A 25,604-nucleotide genomic window follows, 5' to 3' on the forward strand; every position below is an offset into this window, starting at 1 on the left:
CTCGGCCTTTGGATAAACACAGGCTGACAATCCGACCCTATGTTCCTAAAAGCTTGTTGATGTGCCATTGCATCCGGCATTTACCTTATATAAGTAAATAAGTACCACTGTGTTGGGCAAATAAAAATCACCTTCTATTTTATGCAAGACTGTATATCAGCTTCTATAAAATAGAAATATTACTATGTGCAATAACTTTTTCTTACCTTTTTTCAATCAGGAGACTCCAGCCTACCCTGATGACAACATCTGTCAGGTAAGAAAAATAATAGGGTCACAATATAAAAAGATATATTAAGAGAATATCCAATCTAGATTCACTTTGGGGGTGGCAATTTGTTAGGCACCGCCTACTTGGCCAGAAATTAAAATTAATGCCACATAGGGGACTGATCTTGGCCTTCAGTAAAACACAGATCAAGAATCAGCTCCTACATTGGCATCAGCCTTCTTCCTGGTCTGAACCCAGAACCATTGCATCAGGCAATGTGTTTAAAAGGGCTCAGTTTTTATTGGAGCCATGAAATTATTTTTAAAATCTTTTTTTCTGACTTAACCAGGAGGAAGACCTGATAGTGCAGGAGAGCACAGACATCAGCCCCTGCCACTATCGGGAATCTGTGGATGAGAGTGGAGTCACTCAGCTTAACATCAGCGAGGTATGGGCCAAATATTTGATAGGGGTCCCAATGTGTTTAAAAGGGCTCAGTTTGTACTGGAGCTACAGGGGTCATGAATAACTACTGTAAAGAATAATAATAATAATATTTACCCAACAGTGAAAATTAATTAATAACATAGTTTGGTGTGGGCAACTGCATTTGAGCAAGTTAGCCTCAGTTAACCAGTCAGCATCTGTTTCTTACCGGTCTTCTAGCATGTATAAATTAGAAAATAAAAAAATATGATTGGTTGCTATGATTACATACACTCATGCAATTTGACCCATAGGCTCCTGCCACACGTGCTAGATACTCTGCCTTTGGATAAACACAGGCTGACAATCCGACCCTATGTTCCTAAATGCTTGTTGATGTGCCACTGCATCCGGCATTTACCCTATATAAGTAAATAAGTACCACTGTGCCGGGCAAATAAAAATCACCCTCTTTTTTATGCAAGACTGTATATCAGCTTCTGTAGAACAGAATTATTACAATGTGCAATAACATTTTCTTACATTTTTTTCAATCAGGAGACTCCAGCATACCCTGGTGACACCATCTGTCAGGTAAGAAAAAATAATAGGGTCAGAATAGAAAAAATATTTTAAGAGAATATCAAATTAGAGTTTCACTTTGGGGTAGCAATTTGTTAGGCACCGCCTACTTTGCCAGAAATGAAGGCATCAGCCTTCTTCCTGGTCTGCACCCAGAACCATTGCATCAGGCAATGTGTTTTAAAGGGCTCAGTTTTTATCAGAGCCATGAAATTATTTTTAAAATCTTTTTTTCTGACTTAACCAGGAGGAAGACCTGATAGTGCAGGAGAGCGCAGACACCAGCCCCTGCCACTACCAGGAATCTCTGATTGAGAGTGGAGTCACTCAGCTTAACACCTGTGAGGTATGGGCCAAACATTTTGCAGGGGTCCTAATGTGTTTAAAAGGGCTCAGTTTTTATTGGAGCAACAGGGGTCATGAATAATATCTGTAAAGAATAATAATAATAAGATTTACCAAACAGTGAAAATTATTTACTAACATAGTTTGGTGTGGGCAACTGCATTAGAGCAAAGTAACCTCAGTTAACCAGTCAGCATCTATTTCTTACTGGTCTTCTAGCGTGTATAAATTAAAACATTAAAAAATATGATTGGTTGCTATGATTACATACACTCATACAATTTAACTCATAGGCTCCTGCCACAAGTGCTGGATACTTGGCCTTTGGATAAACACAGGCAGACAATCCGACCCTATGGTCCTAAATGTTTGTTGATGTGCCACCGCATCCGGCATTTACCCTATATAAGTAAATAAGTACCACTGTGTCGGGCAAATAAAAATCACCCTCTATTTTATGCAAGACTGTATATCAGCTTCTATAAAACAGAAATATTACAATGTGCAATAACATTTTCTCACCTTTTTTTCAATCAGGAGACTCCCGAAATCCCTGATGACAACATCTGTCAGGTAAGAATAAATAATAGGGTCAGAAAAGAAAAAGATATTTTAGGAGAATATCCAATCTCGAGTCACTTTGGGGTGGCAATTTGTTAGGCACCGCCTACTTGGCTAGAAATTAAGACTAATGCCACATAGGGGGCTGATCTTGGCCTTTAGAAAACACAGGCCAACAATCAGCCCCTACACTGGCATCAGCCTTCTTCCTGGTCTGAACCCAGAACCATTGCATCAGGCAATGTGTTTAAAAGGGCTCAGTTTTTATTTGAGCCATGAAATTAAGTTGAAAATCTTTTTTTCTGACTTAACCAGGAGGAAGACCTGATAGTGCAGGAGAGCGCAGACATCAGCCCCTGCCACTACCAGGCATCTGTGGATGAGAGTGGAGTCACTCAGCTTAACACCAGCGAGGTATGGGCCAAATATTTTATAGGAGTCCCAATGTGTTTAAAAGGGCTCAGTTTGTACTGGAGCTACAGGGGTCATGAATAACATCTGTAAAGAATATTAATAATAATATTTACCCAACAGTGAAAATTATTTAATAACATAGTTTGGTGTGGGCAACTGCATTTGAGCAAGTTAGCCTCAGTTAACCAGTCAGCATCTGTTTCTTACCGGTCTTCTAGCGTGTATAAATTAGAAAATAAAAAAAATATGATTGGTTGCTATGATTACATACACTCATACAATTTAACTCATAGGCTCCTTTCACACGTGCTAGATACTCGGCCTTTGGATGAACACAGGCTGACAATCCGACCCTATTTTCCTAAATTCTTGTTGATGTGCCACCACATCCGGCATTTACCCTATATAAGTAAATAATTACCACTGTGTTGGGCAAATAAAAATCACCCTCTATTTTATGCAAGACCGTATATCAGCTTCTATAAAACAGAAATATTACAATGTGCAATAACATTTTCTTACCTTTTTTTCAATCAGGAGACACCCATAATCCCTGATGACAACATCTGTCAGGTAAGAAAAAATAATACGGTCAGAATAGAAAAAGATATTTTAGGAGAATATCCAATCTCGAGTCACTTTGGTGTCGCAATTTGTTAGGCACCGCCTACTTGGCCAGAAATTTAGACTAATTCCACACAGGGGGCTGATCTTGGCCCTCAGAAAAACACAGGCCAAGAATCAGCCCCTACACTGGCATCAGCCTTCTTCCTTGTCTGAACCCAGAACCATTGCGTCAGGCAATGTGTTTAAAAGGGCTCAGTTTTTATTGGAGCCATGAAATTATTTTAAAAATCTTTTTTTTTCTGACTTAACCAGGAGGAAGACCTGATGGTGCAGGAGAGCGCCGACACCAGCCCCTGCCACTGCCAGGTAAGCAGAAAATGATGTAAAAGAGAAACACAATTATATTAAAATATCGGCTACATAAAATCCATTGTGACCATTTCTCTAGGAACATGTTTTAATGACACTTTTAAGCTCTCACTTAGATGTTTGAGAAACTGTATTTATATTTCCCAGGCGTCAGCTAAAGAAACTGGCCCCAACACCAGCCAGGATGTTGGCTCAGTAAAGGAACTGAGCGAAGAGGATGCAAAAGACCTTAAGGAGGTTTGAGCTTCATTTTTTTTTCTATAGTTTAGGTTTGAGCTTAATTTAATATTTTTTCTCTCAAAATAGCATTAAATCATTTTAAACCTATTTGGGCTCTGAGCAGGCCCCCATCCAACCATATTGTGCAAACTCTTATGTAGGCCCCATCCCACTCTTACCTGCAGGTCAAATGCACAAGGGCTCAGTGGAATGGGTTGGGCACCACTTTTTGCCTCCGTTACATCCTCTCAGACCTTCTACATCTCCCATTGCCCTTCTAGAACATACACACTAAAGCCAAGATCCAGGCTGGCTTCACTATACAAACTCCTGCAATCAGAGCAATGAGGGGTATAAAAGAAAGGACACTGCAAAACATAACAACCATCAAGCCCGCTCCAAAGCTCTATCTCCCCTTATTTATGGGCACAAACATATACATTTGGGTGTTGCAGTTCTACTTTAAGATCAGTTTATATAACAACACATTTTCTTTCCCAGGAATCTGGCACTACCACCTGCCAGCCCAAGATCTCCCGAAGAAAGCGAGTGGAACCTCCGACCAACGAGGTGGGTCTCAATGAGGTTTAAACAAAAAGAGCTAATTCAACCTTTTCATTGATTTATATATAGTGAATGAATCCTTTCCTTGCTCTACAAAATATAATGTTAGCAGTTCCACAAAATGAGTTGCTCTGATTAAATCCCCTTTTTCTTCCTCAGGGGAATAACACCATCTCACTCGCTGAGAAATATCCAGTAAGTAGCTGTAAAACTGTATTTTGAGTTAAATGTTCCAGCCCCCAGTCTTCTACCCTCTGTTTCCTCTTACACCTTCTGTGCTTCTCACATGTTAGAAGGTTAGGTTATTTGTCCGACTGCATAATGTTAGTTTATCACATTTTCAATGTTGTTTTTCAGGAGCCCGGGAGATATTTCAAATTGGGGGAACAAATTGGAGAGGACCCCAACGGAGTGATTTACAATGTAAGATATTTTATTCTGTGTTAAAATGTGTGTGTGTGCTTTTGGGTTATTATTATGTAATTATTATTATTATTATGTAATTCTGTCCATTGGTTGTGCCCTTTAGAGTATTGTCCTTTCTGTGTTTTTCTTGTGCTTCAGCCAATAAAGCTTTCCATATTTATATTTTTAGATTGTAAGCTCTTTTGGGCAGGGCTCTCTTCACCTCTTGTATCGGTTATTGATTGCTTTATATGTTACTCTGTATGTCCAATGTATGAAACCCATTTATTGTACAGCGCTGCGGAATATGTTGGCGCTTTATAAATAAATGTTAATAATAATAATAATAATATTTACATGCTTCTGTATATCTATTTGCTTTCCTATACTGTTTTGTTAGCAATGATCGCTGAGTTTCTTTTCCTACTTTTGTTACAGGGATGGCACCGAAGCAGACGAATGGAGGTGGCCATTGTAATCATACAAGATCAAGAGGTAATGTGTCTTCATGATTACTGATTACTGTAATTAGATACTAATTAGCCTTTTGTTATACCTACATTATGGTTATCGGTAGAAAGAGAACTTGTTAACCAAATACAGTCAGTGAAATACCCTGGTCACTAATAACTATGTTACTGTAAAATAACAAATACAGGTATGGGATCCCTTATCCGGAAACCTGTTATCCAGAAAGCTCTGAAAGCCTGTCTCCCATAGACTCCATTTTAATCAAATAATTCAGAATTTTAAAACTGATTTGCTTTTTCTCTGTATTAATAAAACAGTACCTTGTAATTGATCCCAACTAAGATATAAATAATCCTTATTGGATGCAAAATAATCCTATTGGGTTTAATTAATGTTTTATACATTTTTTAGTAGACCTAAGGTGTGGAGATCCAAATTACAGAAAGACCCCTTATCCGGAATACCCTTGGCCCCGAGCATTCTGGATAATGGGTCCTATACCTGTACAGTTTTATAATAAAGAACTAAAGGGGTCTCCGTCATATTATACAATACTCATGTAGGGATATTTCAATATTACTGTCATTTTTCATAACGACAAGTTAGGTTGGGGTATTTAAAATTGTTATTGTATCCATTTTATTTACCTTGTTTCTTTTTTTTTTTTAAACTAGAAGCAAAAGGGAATTCAAAAAGAAGTTCAAGTCCTTGAAATGGTGTCAGGCCATGAAAACATCGTGGATTTCTATGGGGCTTATTACCATCAGGCCCCACGGACACCATCACTCCCTGAAGGACTATGGGTAAGAAAGTGTTTATTTTGAGAGGTTACACATTTATGTAGCAAACATGCCAATCCTAACTGATCTAATACGCATTTTGGATGCAAACATGATCCAGTTTGGTAAGAAACAATTGCAGCTGATATTGCAGTCACACCAAGATTTAAAGCCACAAAGCCTTTTCCTCGGGTTCCCAATACATTTTTAGGGAAATAAAATAGTTGACCAAATATTCTTTATTTGTTTTCTAGATTGCTACTGAGTTCATCACTGGTGCCACTCTACAAGATCTCATTGGCACCAGAAAGACCTTAGGAGAAAGGTGGATCTCCTATATCTGTAAACAAATCACCACGGTAGGTCACACGTTGAACTCCTTGGTGCTACTCTGCATATTTCTAATTAATCAATGAGTACAAAAATATTTATATACTTACTTTTGCTTTCTTGATTTCTCAGGGCCTTTTCCACCTACAAAAGAAGAATGTCATCCACCATGACATTAAGCCCGGAAACATCCTGATCACCTCATTGGGAGAGGTGAAGATCGGTAAGTGACGCTTGGAATCTGAAAACAAGGATATTTTTTTCTCCATGGTGTTTATTGGTGGCTAGCATGTCTAAATGAACATTAACATCCCTGCTTTTCTCATACAATTTCAGGCGAATTTGGATTCGCCACATTTGGACGGAAGAGCAGCAGTACTTCTGGGACTATAACATACTCGGCCCCAGAAGTACTAGCTAATTTTGGCAACAACAAGCTCGAGTATGACCATAAGGTATTGTGATGTCTTCCCTCTCTTTTTAGTTTACTGTAGAGTTAATGTCTCTGTTATATAAAATGTATGTCGCTTACAAGCAGTTAACTGCATTCACTTTACTTACCCCTCTCATAACAGAGAATGCAGAGCTGTAATGTGGTTTCTGTGATTCAAGAATCTGAAATGAGAGAGTGAAATGCATTTTAGGTGCAGGACACACAGGGTCGGACTTGGGGGTGAAGGCCCCAGGGGCCCTGCAGGTACCCCTGCCGGCCGTGTCCCCTAACTCCCCCGCAGGGGCCCCCTAACCCCTCTCACAGGTCCCCCCACCCGACGTTAACATATCGGGGGAGGAACGGTCGGGCAGGGGGAGCGCCGGCAAGGGTCGGATCTGGGCCGCCGGGGCCCACCGGGATTTTTTTTTCGGTGTCCCGGCGGCCCAGTCCGACCCTGAGGACACAAGAATATTAGAAACCAACTTCATCTGACTGCTTATGCTTTATGGGGAGGTTGCACTCCGTGTAACACACACGACTCTTAGTTTGGGGTCATTTTCTAGACATAAAAGTCACACACTTCACTACTTGATTATAGCCTTCTAATGGATTTGTTATTGTGCATCCTAAATAGAATCACTATCAGGGTGTGGGAGGATAGGGATCAGAAGTATCTGAATTATCTGCAGCTGGAAATATGTCCATGTACTCTGTGTATATTCTTCTCTAATAACTGTCTTTTCCCCATATTTTAATATCCAGGCTGACATCTGGTCACTCGGCATTGCAGCCATTGAAATGGCGGAGGGAGATCTCTGTAAGTAAACCCTAGTGTGTGCGTGTGTATACAGGTATGGGATCCCTTATCCGGAAACCCATTATCCAGAAAGTTCCGATTACAAAACTGGTTTTCTTTTTTCTGTGGTAATAAAACTGTACCTGTACTTGATCCCAACTAAGATATAATTAATCCTTATTGGGGGCAGAATAATCCTATTGGGTTTATTTAATGGTTAAATGATTCCCTTTTCTCTGTAATAATAAAACAGTACCTGTACTTGATCCCAACTAAGATATAATTACCCCTTATTGGAGGCAAAACAATCCAATTGGGTTTAATTAATCTTATATTGATATTTTAGTAGACTTAAGGTATGAAGATCCAAATTACGGAAAGGCCCCTTATCCCTTGGTCCTGAGCATTCTGGATAACGGGTCCTATACCTGTACTATACTGCATGTAGCACTGTTAGTAGAATGGTCAGGGGGCATTTATGTGTCACACTGTAACATAGAATATTATTAAATATTAAAAACAAAGGGGCTGGTTTACTAAAATTTGAATTTGCTTCGTTTCCATAATACACCATTTTTTGAGGCAAAGAACAGGAATTTTAATTTTTTTAGAATTTGACTTTTCAAACTTGTAAATGTACCCATTTAAGAAAATTTGAAAACACAAATGTAATGAACTGGCCGCTAAAACCTGGCAAGCTCCTGCATAGGCCAATAAGAGGTGTATCTTCCATTTTAAAACAATTGTAATAATTGATTTCCTGATTCCCAATTCATTTTTTGTATGTCGGTTGAGAAAAAAACACTTTAAGTTACAGAATTTACAGGATTCGACAAAGCTTAAAAATTTGAATTCAAGTGAATCACCCGAAATGTTGTATTCATCGGTCGTCATATTTTTGTGTTGTATCTTTACATCCTAGCATTCAGCAAACTTCCACAACAGAAGCTGATTGAGAAGATAACACGCGGTCCCACGCCAGGTTTAACACCATGGGGAAAATGGTGAGTCTCTTTCACTAGAATTGGAAAAGACAGTGAGGGGGTGGTCGGGAAACGGAAACAGAAAAGAGGTGGAGAGGGTGGGGAAATGGAAACAGAAAAGAGGTGGAGAGGGTGGGGAAATGGAATAGGTAGTTAGAGGCAGAGGGTGGGGAAATGGAATAAACAGTTAGGGGGAAATGGAATAGGAAGTTAGGGGGAGAACTGGAACATGGAAAGGGTGTAATAAGGTGTGTGAATGAGAAAGAGAGTCAGGAAAGGTAGGGAATTAGGCAAGGTAGAAGTTATGGTGAGGGGGACATTGGGATATGAGGTAAAGTAAGGATGGGGAAAGGGATAAATGGGTAAATGAGGGCAGGTAAATGCTGTAAGATGCCATAGCCAATCACTTTTTATTGGGCTAGTTGGGGCTGTTTTGGCCTCTGTGTATATGAAATGCCAGGGCCTATTAAGTGTCCCAGTCCAGGCTGAAATAAGGGTGAAGGTGATGTGTAACATGTATAGCTCTTGAATGCACAAATGCAGACTCTCGTGCTAAGCTTGAGAACTCTGGTTTCTGTTATCTGGCAGCCAATACAAGCCAGGCTAAGATGTTGGCAAAACCAGAGAGACAGAAATTTGGTCATGTACCCTAATATTTCAGGGTTCGTAAGTAAGCACAATAGAACCCCATTTCAGGCAGAGCAGTTGAACCTTTAGAAGGGAATGGGCTCACCCTCTATTGCTGCCTGTGTTGTGATTGGGTACAGAGTGGCAGGATCAGGGAGACGCCATCACAATGATTAACAAGGCAGCGAGGCACTTTAAAGAGAGGATAATGGGGTATACAGGGCACTTGGCTGTGCTGATTCTATTAACAGACTGTTAAACGTGTGAACTCTGGGAAATGAGATATTATGTAACATGAACAATTATGATATATGATATAATTTTGCCACTGTTTCTTTTTTTCAGGAGCGACGAGTTCCATTTCTTCATTTCTGAGTGCCTGCAGAGAGATCCATCTAAAAGACCATCTGCAAGGCACCTTCTGACACACCCCTTCATTGGAGAGATCAGGGGTGAAAGGGGTGTGCAGAAGAACATTGCCCAACAGCTGCACAGAGGTAAGGGGAACTGCTCATTCTCATTATAGTTCATACGATGCATTGACTATAACTATCTACTGCTCCCGTTCATACAATATTCTGTTGCTTTCCTAAATACAAATTCATTCGATACAAAAGCCACCAATAATAAAGACTTGCATTAGGGCAGAGGTCACTAAACTGGGCTAAAGGTCCCCATACACGGCCCGATAGTAGCTGCCAATATCGATCCCTTGAACCGATTCGGCAGCTTATCGGCCCATGTAGGGGCAGCCAACAAGGGGCCTGCCCGACCGATATCTGGCCTAAAATTGGCCAGATATCAATCGGGCAGGTTAGAAAATTCAGTCGGATCGGAGACCGCATCGGCTAATTGATGCGGTCCCTGAACCGACTGCCCCATTGGCGCCAATATAATTCGATCATTTGGCCCCTGGGCCAAACGATCAAATTATTTTTTTTTTACCTACACGCTCCCCGATATCGGCCACCCGTAGGTGGGGATATCGGGTGAAGATCCGCTGGCTTGGCGATCTCGTGTATGGGGACCTTAAATCTACGGGAAAGACAAACAAGCTGAGATGGGAGAACACGTTATTATTAGATAGTTGTAGTAGAACTTTACATTAGCAGCAAAGGGAACGTTATATATAAAACACGCAATGACAAAAACTATAAATGCAAATAGTAAAAACAAACAAATGGCAGAATTATTATATACTCACCTACTCCATGAATAACGCTGAACAATCTCTCCTTAGGAATGAAGCCCTAAAAGAACAAAAGAAGGCAGCCATCGGGGGAGGGTTTGGGGCATAGGGGGCCTATTTAACATCCTTGGGCCCCCCACATAACATCGTGGTCCCGATGGCAGCCCTCTATGTTCTCTTCTTCCCATCTAGAAGCCCAACAGCTGCACAGAGGTAAGGGGAACTGTTCATTCTCATTATAGTTCATACGATGCATTGACTTTAACTATCTACTGCTCCTGTTTATTCAAATATTCTGTTGCTTTCCTACATACAAATTCATTCGATACTAAAGCCACCAATAATAAAGACTTGTATTAGGGCAGAGGTCACTAAACTGGGCTAAAGGTCCCTACACACAGCCCGATAGTAGCTGCCAATATCGGTCCCTTGAACCGATTCGGCAGCTTATCGGCCCGTGTAGGGGCAGCAACGGGGGGCCTGCCCGACCGATATCTGGCCTAAAATTGTCCAGATATCGATCGGGCAGGTTAGAAAATTCAGTTGGATCGGAGACCGCTTCGGCTCATTGATGCGGTCCCCGAACCGACTGCCCCATTGCCACTAATATAATTCGATCATTTGGCCCCTGGGCTAAATGATCAAATTATTTTTTTTTACCTACACGCTCCCTGATTCGGCCACCCGTAGGTGGGGATATCAGGTGAAGATCCGCTCGCTTGGCGATCTCGTGTATGGGGACCTTAAATCTACGGGAAAGACAAACAAGCTAAGATGGGAGAACACGTTATTATTAGATAGTTGTAGTGGAACTTTACATTAGCAGCAAAGGGAACGTTATATATAAAACACGCAATGACAAAAACTATAAATGCAAATAGTAAAAACAAACAAATGACAGAATTATTATAAACTCACCTACTCCATGAATAACGCTGAACAATCTCTCCTTAGGAATGAAGCACTAAAAGAACAAAAGAAGGCAGCCATCGGGGGAGGGTTTGGGGCATAGGGGGCCTATTTAACATCCTTGGGCCCCCCACATAACATCGTGGTTCCGATGGCAGCCCTCTATGTTCTCTTCTTCCCATCTAGAAGCCCAACAGCTGCACAGAGGTAAGGGGAACTGCTCATTCTCATTATAGTTCATACGATGCATTGACTATAACTATCTACTGCTCCCGTTCATACAATATTCTGTTGCTTTCCTACATACAAATTCATTCGATACTAAAGCCACCAATAATAAAGACTTGTATTAGGGCAGAGGTCACTAAACTGGGCTAAAGGTCCCCATACACGGCCGATAGTAGCTGCCAATATCGATCCCTTGAACCGATTCGGCAGCTTATCGGCCCATGTAGGGGCAGCAACAAGGGGCCTTCCCGACCGAAATCTGACCTAAAATTGGCCAGATATCGATCGGCCAGGTTAGAAGATTCAGTCAGATCGGAGACCGCATCGGCTCATTGATGCGGTCCCCGAACCGACTGCCCCATTGCCACCAATATAATTCGATCATTTGGCCCCTGGGCCAAACGATCAAATTATTTTTTTTTACCTACACGCTCCCCGATATCGCCCACCTGTAGGTGGGGATATCGGGTGAAGATCGCTTTGCGATCTCGTGTATGGGGACCTTAAATCTACGGGAAAGATAAACAAGCTGGGATGGGAGAACACGTTATTATTAGATAGTTGTAGTTGATATTTACATTAGCAGCAAAGGGAACGTTATATATAAAACACGCAATGACAAAACTATAAATGCAAATAGTAAAAACAAACAAATGACAGAATTATTATATACTCACCGACTCCATGAATAACGCTGAACAATCTCTCCTTAGGAATGAAGCCCCAAAAGAACAGAAGAAGGCAGCCATCGGGGGAGGGTTTGGGGCATAGGGGGCCTATTTAACATCCTTGGGCCCCCCACATAACATCGTGGTCCCGATGGCAGCCCTCTATGTTCTCTTCTTCGTGGACAACAGCATCTTCTAACAACTGCATCTGAGAAATCTTTATTGTGTACTGATTTATATAATAAATATTCCATCTTTAGATTATATCAATCCATGCTAGATTTTCTTATTGGGGAGATGGCCATAATAACCTCCAAGCCCACTATTGGCTCATATCCATCATCCTTTTAATATAAATTCTAATGATGAGTAAGAGAAGAAGGCATAGCCCACAACTGGACAAAAAAATAAAAAAAATATACAAAATACTGTATTTTCATTTAGAAAATGCCTACTCAAAGGGTAAGGCAATTTAAGATTGCCAGTCATATAGTGGCATTCTAAAACATGTTTATTTATTTATTTATTTTTTCCCAGCTATTGCGTTTAAACTGCAGTCTGTTTTTTTTCTTTTGGAGTTGCCATGATCACTGACCATAGCAACCAGTAAGGAAACAAGAAAGGTGCTTAACTGACACCCATAGAATGGCCAGGCCATTGAATAATTGGTTTATTGGTCAATTATAGGAAAGGTACATCCTAAATAGAAGACCTTGAATAAATAAAATTGTAACTTGCACTTGATATTTATTTAAAAAAGGAGCAAACCCCCCCCCCCCCCGTCCCATCCCTTTTCCTTCTCCTTTTTCTTTCCTCTTCTTTTCCCCCTTAAGGAACGACATGTAAAAACCAATTTCGATCAACAGTGGTACTCTTTATTGACACAATGATTTACAACTGGAAATGTCACTGAATATGTCATGTACTTTGTTATCTCCAATAAAAAAGTTAAAACTGAAAAAAAAAGAAAAAGAAAAAAAAAAAGGAGCAAAAAAAAACAAAAAGAAAAATGTAAAAAAGAAAGCGATAGATATTTTAAAAAAATTCTCTTTCTCTTGCCCTTGTAATTGCCCCATTTTTAAATAAATATCTGAGCAATGGGGGCTCTTCTGGGCCTGTTGCTGGATGGGGGGCACCTCCCTGGTAGGATAGTGAGCACTAAGAGCACAAACACTCTTTACTCTTAAGGCTTTTCTGTCCCTGCTAAAGGCACAGGGCACAGAGAAACAGGCAACAAGGCTCTCTGGCACAGAGAAACAGGCAACAAGGCTCTCTGGCACAGAGAAACGGGCAACGAGGCCCTCTAGCACAGAGAAATGGGCAATGAGGCCCTCTGGCACAGAGAAACGGGCAACGAGGCTCTCTGGCACAGAGAAACGAGCAACGAGGCCCTCTGGCACAGAGAAATGGGCAGCGAGGCTCTCTGGCACAGAGAAACAGGTAACGAGGCCCTCTGGCACAGAGAAACGGCTAACGAGGCCCTCTGGCACAGAGAAACGGCTAACGAGGCCCTCTGGCTCAGAGAAATGGGTAAGGAGGCCCTCTGGCACAGAGAAACGGGTAACGAGGCCCTCTGGCACAGAGAAACGGGTAACGAGGCTCTCTGGCACGGGTAACGAGGCCCTCTGGCACAGAGACACAGGTAACGAGGCCCTCTGGCACAGAGACACGGGTAACGAGGCCCTCTGGCACAGAGAAACGGGTAACGAGGCCCCCTGGCACAGAGTAACAGGCAACGAGGCCCTCTGGCACAGAGTAACAGGCAACGAGGCCCTCTGGCACAACAGTCACTATTTACAACAGAATCACTGCAGGTGTCCATTGCTGCCAACTGGCTGATAGGGTGTAAACATTTTTGTCCTTATTTGTGTAAAGTTGCATTGACTGCGTTGTATGAATTCATTTTATCTTTACTGGGACATTCAGGGACTGTATTACAGCTTTGTGTTTCCTTTGGGGATCAATGCAGGGAGATTATTATCAACATATGGAGGTTGATACTGATAATAATGAGTATATATATATATTAGCAAATAAAGTGCCCCCTATTGTAAAATATAGGGATATTATAAGTCCCTGAGGAGTTCCTTATAATATATAGTGAATAAAGTGCCCCCTATTGTAACATATAGGGATATTATAAGTCCCCGAGGAGTTCCTTATAATATATAGTGAATAAAGTACCCCTATTGTAACATATAGGGATAATTTAAGTCACGAGGAGTTCCTTATAATATATAGTGAATAAAGTACCCCCTATTGTAAAATATAGGGATATTATTAGTCCCCGAGGAGTTCCTTATAATATATAGTGAATAAAGTACTCCCTATTGTAACATATAAGGATATTATAAGTCACAGAGGAGTTCCTTATAATCCAAAAAGTAGGAAAAAAGCTTCAGCAGATTTACTGCAAACCATTTATTGTGGGTAGTTACCACTACCCACAATAAATGGTTTGCAGTAAATCTGCTGAAGCTTTTTTCCTACTTTTTGGATTTTTGCAAGTTTATATTGAATTCCGAGTTGGGGAACAGGCCAATAACATTAAGTGGATGTCTGACATTTTTACTGAATTGTTTCAACAAGGTGCAAGAAAATGGCTGATAACCTGCCCAAGTAACGCTAGCTGTCGAGGCACAGCAAGACATCGGCTAGTGAAATAACCCATTGTGACATAGAGACACTGTGCCCAACTGGTCCCAGTGTCTATATTCAGAGCAGCCCAAAAATAACAGCAGCCCCAACTCCTCATGGAGGATTGGGAATTGAGTTGCTCCCATAGGGAATAACAAGCAGCAAGTCAGCCTCCAGTGGTCCAGAAAGATCTAGGGAGCTACACCAGCTTGAAAATACAGCAATTTTGACCAAAGTCAAAGAACATCAGGTTTTAGTGATGACACTGGAGATGACAGTTGGGGTCATTTACAACAGCAAGTGAAAATACTGCATTATTTTCCCAGAATTCCATTTATTTGTATTTGTCAGGGGAAGTTAAATGAACACAATTGCACTTGCACTCCAACACAAATCCAGCTTTATAGCGGTTGCAGTTCTGGTGTTTGGTGTGGGAGTGATGCATGCTCTTTTGTTTTTTTATACACAAGTGTGCTGCACCTATTGACACAGGGTGCTGTGGAGATGGTCTACTACCTAGTCCATGGGTCCTCAAACTTTTTAAACAGGGGGCCAGTTGGTCCCTCAGACTGTTGAGGGGCAGGACTATAGTCCTCAAACTATGCACCCTGCTCCCCACTGCATCCTCACTACAGCCCACTCCAGTTCTCTGCTGTGTTCAAAAACTACGTCCGGCTCCCGCTGCCTGCTCACCCCTCTCTGCTGCGTCCTTAAACTACGGCCTGCTCCCGCTGCCTGCTCTCTCCTCTCTGCTGCGTCCTTAAACTACGGCCCGCTGCCTGCTCACCCCTCTCTGCTGCGTCCTTAAACTACGGCCCGCTCCCGCTGCCTGCTCACCCCTCTCTGCTGCATTCTCAAACTACGGCCTGCTCCCGCTGCCTGCTCTCTCCTCTCTGCTGCATTCTCAAACTACGGCCTGCTCCCGCTGCCTGCTCTCTCCTCTCTGCTGCATTCTCAAACTACGGCCTGCTCCTTCTGCCTGTTCCCCCCTCCCTGCTGCATCCTCAAACTACGGCTGGCTCCCGCTGCCTGCTCACCCTTCTCTGCTGCGTTCTCAAACTACGGCCTGCTCCCGCTGCCTGCTCACCCTTCTCTGCTGCGTTCTCAAATTACGGCCTGCTCCCGCTGCCTGCTCTCTCCTCTCTGCTGCGTCCTCAAACTACGGCCGGCTCCCGCTGCTTGCTCTCTCCTCTCTGCTACGTCCTCAAACTACGGCCTGCTCCCGCTGCCTGCTCTCTCCTCTCTGCTTTGTTCTCAAACTACGGCCTGCTCCCGCTGCCTGCTCTCTCCTCTCTGCTGCGTCCTCAAACTACGGCCGGCTCCCGCTGCCTGCTCTCTCCTCTCTGCTGCGTCCTCAAACTACGGCCAGCTCCCGCTGCCTGCTCTCTCCTCTCTGCTGCGTTCTCAAACTACGGCCTGCTCCTGCTGCCTGTTCGCCCCTCTCTGCTGCATCCTCAAACTACGGCCTGCTCCCGCTGCCTGCTCATGCTTCTCTGCTGTGTCCTGAAACTACAGCCTGCTCCTGCTGCCCTCTCTGCTGCATCCTCAAACTACAGCCTGCTCCTGCTGCCTGCTCACCCCTCTCTGCTGTTTCTACAACCCTCTCCTGCTGCCCTCTTCCCACTGTGGCCGCTTCTCGCTGTGTTCTCCCGCTCCCTGCTGAGTCCTCCCGCAACCTGCTCCCCCGCTCCCTGCTGCATCTTCACGTCACCGCGATGAGACAGACAGGTAGTAGCCAAGGGGGAGGACACAGCGGGACCCTGGTAAATTACCTTGGGGGGGGCGAAGTTTGAGGATCCCTGACCTAGTCATTATCTCCAGGATTCCCCTGTGTCAGTAGGTGCAGCAGCACTTCATTCAGGACTGGAGGCAGGAGGAAGGTGGCAGTGGTGGTGGTGAGTGCAAATATAAAGAAGTACCTTAGCTTTTTATGCACAACTGACTGCAGGAACATTTCCACGCTCAGAATTCCACTTGCAATCATAAATGGACCCTAGTACTGCTTTAATACTCCAGGCCTGTAGTTGTATTGGAACTTTTAGTATCTTTCGTGTTGGTACCAAAGTACTTGGCATACTTGGTGTACAGCTGGAAAACACACTGACAAATAACTCTCTGTAGCATGGCCCCATGAAACAGAATCATTATAGGAGCTTTGAATGGCATGTGAATGTATTTGTCTGATGGAAATGTGTCTATTGCTCATTCAGCCTTGCATAACATGCCATTGTTTTCCAGGCTATTTAACCTATTGTGTTATAAGCCCCTAACAAAAAGCCGGAAGGGGAAACCTAGCTGATAAAAGGTGTTACCCGATGTTACTGGGGGTATGGTCAGTTGAACAGGGCTGGTAATAGAACTCTTCATAGCAGAGACAACTTCCTGCAGAGGGTGAAAAGGATATATAGCATAGTGTGTAGCCATATATAGAGTGAACTAAACAAGTGCCAAAGGCAGGCATTAAGTGTGTCCCTTTCTTACCCCCGTGAGAGCTGAGCTTACTCACTTGCACATGGCACAGGTACAGGCAAAATGTTCCATGCACTGTATATTCCCTAAGGGGTGTAATTTTGCACTCCCAAGTGCTCCTTAATTTCTGCCTGCCCCTGTAGTAAATAAGCACTAGTATTTGCAAATTGTAACATCTACAGGAGAAAATAAAGCAACACCCATCCATAGATATAAGTACAAATACTATAAACTGACAAGGGAAGCAAGCAGAGCATAATAATGAGGGTATTTTTCTCTTGAAGTATCATCCTAGGATTGTCAAAGAGCATCTCAGATTCCCTGGTTGCTTGCTGCTTGGCCTAACTGAGCCTGGGCCTGGTGTTGCTCTAAGTATGTGTGTGTGAGTGACTAAGCACTGGCTGCTAATGTAATTTGTGGTTTCTGGGCTAGAAGGTTGAATCTTTTCCCAGTACTGTGACGTCTCTTTCTCTGCACAATCACATTAGGTAAGGGGATGAGGAGGGAGAGCACTTCGCCTTGGAGTGTCTTTATGTGTGGCAGCTGTCAGTGTGTGTGATATAGCCATGGGGAATGCTAAACACCAAATGCAGCAAGAAATTGCCTGCAATTAACCAAGCATTAACCTGTGAGTCATTATGAAGCCTGCCAGGGCCATGCTGCAGATCTACAAACTGCATCAGATTATCTGTTTAATGCATTCTTGCCAGAGCACTAGGCAGATCTCTAACTGCAGTGCATTCCTTCCCTGCACTTGGCTTCCTGCCCTCTCATGGCTGAGGCCAATAAAAATGGGTGAGGCCAATAAAAATGCACATGTTATGCCCCCACTGGGTAATTTAACTATAAATAAGAGTCCCTTCTTGTGCAGCCATATTGTGCACTGCTTGTTGTAGAGCTGCATGGGCATATTGTGCACTGTTGTACATGGGCATGAGCACTGCCTGCACTGCTTGAGCGGTTATATTATGGCATCTGGTCCATGAGGATAATGTTCTAAACTCTAGCTCTGCCTACACCGCATGAGCATATGCATAGAAAGTACAACACTAACTTTTTCTGTAATATATACATGCATGCAGGGGTGGATACCAATTTAATGCGCCCCTAGCCACCACCCTGCTTTGTATTCCCCCCAGCTCATTTGTAACATGAGGGATCGAAAGAAGGGAGGGAGATGCACTGGTTGCTAAGCAGTTAGGAGATTTGATGACTGTCTAAATATTCTGTTCCCAGAGTGGCCACCTTAGGCGGGGCCCTTGCAGTCTTCCAAAAATATCCAGGCCTGCGTGCTTGAGGATGAAATTATATTAAAGTTGTTTACAACATAAAGGAAATTAGTTAGGAAGAGAATGGTAGTGGCAGAAGGTGGCTAAATACTGGCTATCTGCAATCATGGTAATGCAGCCATAGCAATTGGCCCTGGTACCCAGTCTTACTACAAAATAATGTATAGATGATTTAAATCTTGTATTTAGCAAATAAGATGCATATGGTACCCAGTGCCCTTAGCTACATAACAGCCACATAAAGGTTGTTGAATAATATGATTCTACTCTTTGTTTGTGGGAGGGGTCCCTTGCCCTTCATTCTTCCTGCAGACCTGCCCTATAGCTGTGCTGCATTTACTGCCGAGGTCTTGTAAAAGTCTTGGATATGAAGCCCATTAATATGTGTCCTTGGAGGAAAATGGACCTGTATCAATTTACTTTCACTGGGGATGGCTGGATTTTTTTTCCTAGCTGTGCATTAAGCCAGGGTCATCTTATGCTGTTCTCATCTGCTTTCCTTCTAATTGATTTAATTCCTCTATTGCACTGGGGAGAGGTTGGAATCTTCTTCCACACCAGCTCACCAAGGAGAATTCCCCTGAGGTACAGTATCTCAGCTGCTGACAACTGGTCTTGCCTGAAACCTAAACGCCCAATCTTTCTAACTTTGGTGCTTATGTATCATTTACCCCTTAGGTAGAATATACCCTATTTCCAAGTAGTCTTTATCTACCATTTACACTACTGTTTAATGGCACTACTTACTGTATATGCAGAAAGTTCCTAGTGTATATATTACCAGTGGCAGAACAACACAGCACAAAACTCCAAAGAAATATATAGGTTAAAAGCTAACTGGCTGTCATAGTCTGTAAATTGAATGTAAGTAATACCTGACTTCATGGCTGAGGTGTAAACAAATCCTATCTAAAAATATGTAATCATGTTAGTAAATGACTACTAAAATGCTGTTGCCCAAGCAGTGCCGCCTGGCTTTCCTGGAACCATGAACAAATATAATGATTTTTCTCTAAAGATAGCTACTGAATATGGATCATTGTAATTTCATTTTTCTCTAAAGCCTTTGCCTGACAGCAACACAGAATCTATGTTTATGCATTCTATTTAAATAAGCAGGAAAAAATGTATTGCCAAAGAGTAAGGATTTGAGCATCTGATATATAACATGGATTGCTGGGTCATTGCAGGGATTTTCAGTCACAGTACATTAATATTACTCCCACCCCCAGACTAAAGAGAATGTGCCCTGTTGATCCATAACCCAACTCAGACCCTGCTTGGCTGTATTTTTTTCTTACAGACCAGTTACCTGGCAATGTTTACTGATACACATAGAAGGGGGTACCATTTGGGCCCATATGTCAATACACAGGTTTGTACATGGAGGCAGGGAGTCCTAAATACATGGAATATCCACAAAATCCACAAATTGCTGGCCGCCCAGGGATACCTAAGGTGGAGCATCGGGTGGGTTGTGGGTTCATCCTTTAGCTAAAGCTAAAAAAAAGGCTGGTCCACTTGCCAAAATAATGTCACTTTTCAATTATAGCAACGTCACTTAGATTAAGCAGTGGCCGGTAACTGGTCACAAGCAACTTATCAATATTCAACCAAAGCACTTGTGGGACACTATTTGTAAGTTTAAAGACATAAGCAGAATAAAAGGGGCAGCCTACCCACTCAACTCAAATTCTTTCACCCTAGAATCAGATCTGACTATTTCAATGCACAAATTAATGCCTGACTACTGTACAAGTTGCACCCTAGACTGGCAGCTGTAGCTCTGTGACAACTGGTACACTCAAGGCTCTCTATCCCTGGCCTAAGTGGATATGATCAGTATGTTCTCTGATGATTCCTACCTTGGGCAGAGTTAAACACTGTATTACTGGATGCTGCAATGCCTGATGATCATAGACTTTCTTTAGCCCTGGGTGTTGTATGGAATCACAGTAACTGTGGATACTTTCGGCACTTGCCACCTTTCCAGAAGATTCCTTATTTATTTATCATGGCTGCTACTGCTGAAAATGGCTTGGCTAGAAGTGTTCCAGGCATTAGTGAAGGGGAAAGAATGTTTATTTGGGTTTGATTAATAGAAACAGCTAATCTTTAAATCTTAATTGGCTGAAGCCTGTGCCACTGATGCCAAGCTCTATTAAAGGGCACTCTATGGACATTTTATTTGGGCTAACTATATATCAACATAATGTTATGCAATGCTGCAAGTTTTTGCTTTATGCTTTCTCTGTTATGACAACAGTATTTGCTTTAGGGAATGGCTATATATATGTGTCTGTGAGGGTGCATGTACTCAGCACAATGGGGCCTTTGTCAAGCACATTACATGAGGTCATGAAAGGCATTGAGAGCGTTGGACTGTTACAGATTTGTTTAAGTTCCCCCCATAGACTGTAGATGACACAGCTGTCTGTTGGTATTCCAAAGCCGTAGGGTATTCATTTCATTTTAATCATATGATAGGTATTTTGAACACTCAAAGTGTTTTCCATTGGGCTTTCTTGCCTGTATTTGCACTTGACTGCCCACACCCCACCATCATTTATACAAAGTATTAAAAATGAATACAACTGACTGGCGCTTCAATATCCATGTGCTTTTTGGATTGGACCCAATGCTAAATTGTACATCACTACTCTACTCTAAAGATTCAGCCAAATGTCAAATCAAAATGAGTCCTAATCTTAATGTTCAAATTTGTTAAAAAAAAAAATCTTCATTTGCCCAATGTTTTAATGTAGCAAGCCTTTTTGTATCGTACATACTGTAGGTAGTCCCGGTAAATAGGCATAATTAAATTTTTAATGAATCAGATTCAATGAAGTCCTTTGTGTGTGGCCAGTGTTTTATGTGAAATTTGCTTTCCCAATGTTAAATCTCCCATAAGATTGTACTTTGAAACATTTACTTATTTACTCATTGACTCGTGGATCTGCAGTGTTAAAAAGTGTAATTCTGGACTCAATTACCATGTTTTTACCCATAATTCACCTTTCTCCCATAATGCCAGAACTCCTACCCCCTACCCTTACCCTAATTTGCACATCAGATGAGAACGTATAACTTAATTTTATGACTTTCTAAGAGTATTGTAGTCTATTAGCTCAGTACACAGAAGCTAGTAACACAGAACATTATGTTGGGTGGTGTAATAACAGGAGCAAAGTTTGCACCAGGTCTTGTAACCCATAGCAACCATTTTAAGCAGCAGACCAGTAAAGTGCTATCATCTATTTTCATTCGGTTCCTGGAGCAAACTGCACCTATTATTTTACTACACTGTTCCACCTGTTGTTACTATAAGGTTATTCACATAGATTAAAAGTAACACAACTGTTACATAGATTGATATATTCACATCCTTTTGCATGGTGGGGTTAAAGTTTTTATAGTTACATGCAAAACATATTTAAAGCTTATCTCTTAAATGACTTTAAAATGTATGTTCCCTACTACAGTAAGGAAAGTGCTCAGGGCATTGCAGACAGACAGGAAGTAGAAGTGATAGCAACAATGCCAGCTAACTTCCTGTGCTAATATCAGTTGGTCCCAGTTTGGGGGGGCAGAATCTTCAGGCGCATCTGTTTTGAGACTTGGAAACGCTATTCAGATAAGATGAGAAAGTAAATAAACTTGATTTAGTAGTAAAACCCCAGAACTGCATGTATATACAGTATACAGTATATCCAGATGTTTTTGTTCGTATCATCTCTTAGTAATAACAGTGAAAGTGAGAGAGATATTAAGTCACAGATAGAGCTGTCTGCCTCTTTATACCTTGGGTGATGCTACTTGGTCTTGAGAAGCTAATGTTGGTGGTGGGTTGCCTAGCAACTCCTCGCTTCCATTTATAGCAAAGCACCAGGAATCGGGGATGGGGGGGCGGAAGAATACTTCAAAGGTTTTTGAGGAAAAAAATGTCAATAACTGATTCATTACACACACATTCACTTTTTTATTCTGTAGCATTTGGGTTTTAGCTCCCTGCTAAAAATGTTCTGGGAGTTTTTCAGGCTAATATTTGAACAGCTGGTATTGTGTGGGGCGAGACAGGACGAGACACCCTTTGTGCATGTTCTGCCACAGCTGTGCCCTTTATGCATTGTGCCAGTGTCAGCGCCATTCAGATACAGAACGTATAAAAGAATTCTACCTCCCTCCCTTACTCTCTGAATTGAGTTTTTTTGGTACATTTTTCCCGCTGTCTTTGCAATGTTCTGATTTTTGTGATATTAGTATAATAAATACTACTTATAATGTCACCTTATTTTCCATAGACGGGCAGATTGTTGTGAGCCGTTTGTTATTTGACTGGCCTAGCCGTTAGATCACTAGTTAGGACCCGACTAGTGTTACAGACTTATCGGTAAATTTGTAATACCGGCCCCATCCCTAGCTGGTGATTTGCTGGCTGGCCAAATAATAATGGGAATACAGGGTTAGGGGAGATAGCTCTCAGTACAAGTGAGGGAATACAGGGGTAGGGGAGATAGCTCTCAGTACAAGTGAGGGAATACAGGGTTAGGGGAGATAGCTCTCAGTACAAGTGAGGGAATACAGGGGTATGGGAGATAGCTCTCAGTACAAGTGAGGGAATACAGGGGTATGGGGGATAGCTCTCAGTACAAGTGAGGGAATACAGGGTTATGGGAGATAGCTCTCAGTACAAGTGAGGGAATACAGGGGTAGGGGAGATAGCTCTCAGTACAAGTGAGGGAATACAGGGGTAGGGGGGATAGCTCTCAGTACAAGTGAGGGAATACAGGGGTAGGGGAGATAGCTCTCAGTACAAGTGAGGGAATACAGGGGTAGGGGAGATAGCTCTCAGTACAAGTGAGGGAATACAGGGGTAGGGGGGATAGCTCTCAGTACAAGTGAGGGAATACAGGGGTATGGGAGATAGCTCTCAGTACAAGTGAGGGAATACAGGGTTATGGGAGATAGCTCTTAGTACAAGTGAGGGAATACAGGGGTATGGGGAGATAGCTCTCAGTACAAGAGAGGGAATACAGGGGTAGGGGAGATAGCTCTCAGTACAAGTGAGGGAATACAGGGGTAGGGGAGATAGCTCTCAGTACAAGTGAGGGAATACAGGGGTAGGGGAGATAGCTCTCAGTACAAGAGAGGGAATACAGGGGTAGGGGAGATAGCTCTCAGTACAAGTGAGGGAATACAGGGGTAGGGGAGATAGCTCTCAGTACAAGTGAGGGAATACAGGGGTAGGGGAGATAGCTCTCAGTACAAGTGAGGGAATACAGGGTTATGGGAGATAGCTCTCAGTACAAGTGAGGGAATACAGGGGTATGGGGAGATAGCTCTCAGTACAAGTGAGGGAATACAGGGGTAGGGGAGATAGCTCTCAGTACAAGTGAGGGAATACAGGGGTAGGGGGGATAGCTCTCAGTACAAGTGAGGGAATACAGGGGTAGGGGGGATAGCTCTCAGTACAAGTGAGGGAATACAGGGGTAGGGGAGATAGCTCTCAGTACAAGTGAGGGAATACAGGGGTAGGGGAGATAGCTCTCAGTACAAGTGAGGGAATACAGGGGTAGGGGGGATAGCTCTCAGTACAAGTGAGGGAATACAGGGGTAGGGGGGATAGCTCTCAGTACAAGTGAGGGAATACAGGGGTAGGGGGGATAGCTCTCAGTACAAGTGAGGGAATACAGGGGTAGAGGGGATAGCTCTCAGTACAAGTGAGGGAATACAGGGGTATGGGAGATAGCTCTCAGTACAAGTGAGGGAATACAGGGGTATGGGGGATAGCTCTCAGTACAAGTGAGGGAATACAGGGGTATGGGAGATAGCTCTCAGTACAAGTGAGGGAATACAGGGTTATGGGAGATAGCTCTCAGTACAAGTGAGGGAATACAGGGTTATGGGAGATAGCTCTCAGTACAAGTGAGGGAATACAGGGGTATGGGAGATAGCTCTCAGTACAAGTGAGGGAATACAGGGTTATGGGAGATAGCTCTCAGTACAAGTGAGGGAATACAGGGTTATGGGAGATAGCTCTCAGTACAAGTGAGGGAATACAGGGGTATGGGGGATAGCTCTCAGTACAAGTGAGGGAATACAGGGGTATGGGAGATAGCTCTCAGTACAAGTGAGGGAATACAGGGGTATGGGAGATAGCTCTCAGTACAAGTGAGGGAATACAGGGTTATGGGAGATAGCTCTCAGTACAAGTGAGGGAATACAGGGTTATGGGAGATAGCTCTCAGTACAAGTGAGGGAATACAGGGGTATGGGAGATAGCTCTCAGTACAAGTGAGGGAATACAGGGGTAGGGGAGATAGCTCTCAGTACAAGTGAGGGAATACAGGGGTAGGGGGGATAGTTCTCAGTACAAGTGAGGGAATACAGGGGTATGGGGGATAGCTCTCAGTACAAGTGAGGGAATACAGGGGTATGGGAGATAGCTCTCAGTACAAGTGAGGGAATACAGGGGTAGGGGGGATAGTTCTCAGTACAAGTGAGGGAATACAGGGGTAGGGGAGATAGCTCTCAGTACAAGTGAGGGAATACAGGGGTAGGGGAGATAGCTCTCAGTACAAGTAAGGGAATACAGGGGTATGGGAGATAGCTCTCGGTACAAGTGAGGGAATACAGGGGTAGGGGAGATAGCTCTCAGTACAAGTGAGGGAATACAGGGGTAGGGGAGATAGCTCTCAGTACAAGTGAGGGAATACAGGCGTATGGGAGATAGCTCTCAGTACAAGTGAGGGAATACAGGGGTAGGGGGGATAGCTCTCAGTACAAGTGAGGGAATACAGGGGTAGGGGAGATAGCTCTCAGTACAAGTGAGGGAATACAGGGGTAGGGGAGATAGCTCTCACTACAAGTGAGGGAATACAGGGGTAGGGGAGATAGCTCTCAGTACAAGTGAGGGAATACAGGGTTATGGGAGATAGCTCTCAGTACAAGTGAGGGAATACAGGGGTATGGGGAGATAGCTCTCAGTACAAGTGAGGGAATACAGGGGTAGGGGAGATAGCTCTCAGTACAAGTGAGGGAATACAGGGGTAGGGGGGATAGCTCTCAGTACAAGTGAGGGAATACAGGGGTAGGGGGGATAGCTCTCAGTACAAGTGAGGGAATACAGGGGT

At 42.9% G+C, this 25,604-nt stretch overlaps 1 protein-coding gene and 1 long non-coding RNA gene across 2 annotated transcripts; both read left to right on the forward strand.

Moving 5' to 3' along the window:
- The first annotated feature begins 218 nt into the window (after nt 1–218).
- LOC116410928 lies at nt 219–1,232 on the forward strand. The gene is made up of 3 exons (XR_004222760.1): nt 219–256; nt 561–659; nt 1,196–1,232. It is a non-coding gene; the product is annotated as an uncharacterized LOC116410928 (long non-coding RNA).
- Nucleotides 1,233–1,339: 107 nt separating this feature from the next.
- On the forward strand, nt 1,340–12,843 carry LOC101732794 (traf2 and NCK-interacting protein kinase-like). The gene is made up of 20 exons (XM_031902264.1): nt 1,340–1,363; nt 1,467–1,565; nt 2,102–2,137; nt 2,441–2,539; nt 3,077–3,112; nt 3,419–3,472; nt 3,623–3,712; nt 4,196–4,264; nt 4,418–4,453; nt 4,616–4,681; nt 5,102–5,158; nt 5,809–5,937; nt 6,168–6,272; nt 6,376–6,466; nt 6,580–6,698; nt 7,439–7,493; nt 8,395–8,476; nt 9,428–9,579; nt 11,226–11,387; nt 12,122–12,843. The coding sequence occupies exons 1-19, from the start codon at nt 1,340–1,342 to the stop codon at nt 11,237–11,239; spliced, it is 1,413 nt and encodes a 470-aa protein (XP_031758124.1). The 3' UTR covers nt 11,240–11,387; nt 12,122–12,843.
- The last annotated feature ends 12,761 nt before the right edge of the window (nt 12,844–25,604 follow it).

Source organism: Xenopus tropicalis, chromosome 5 (assembly GCF_000004195.4).
Source record: "Xenopus tropicalis strain Nigerian chromosome 5, UCB_Xtro_10.0, whole genome shotgun sequence".
Lineage (NCBI taxonomy): Eukaryota > Metazoa > Chordata > Amphibia > Anura > Pipidae > Xenopus > Xenopus tropicalis.

Excerpts from the sequence above, each read along its gene's own strand:
- LOC101732794 (XM_031902264.1), top strand. The coding sequence starts at position 1,340 with ATGAAGGCATCAGCCTTCTTCCTG. Across the intron at positions 6,273-6,375 it reads TCTGTAAACAAATCACCACG|GGCCTTTTCCACCTACAAAA; the intron begins GTAGGTCACACG and ends TTGATTTCTCAG. Across the intron at positions 8,477-9,427 it reads TTAACACCATGGGGAAAATG|GAGCGACGAGTTCCATTTCT; the intron begins GTGAGTCTCTTT and ends TCTTTTTTTCAG.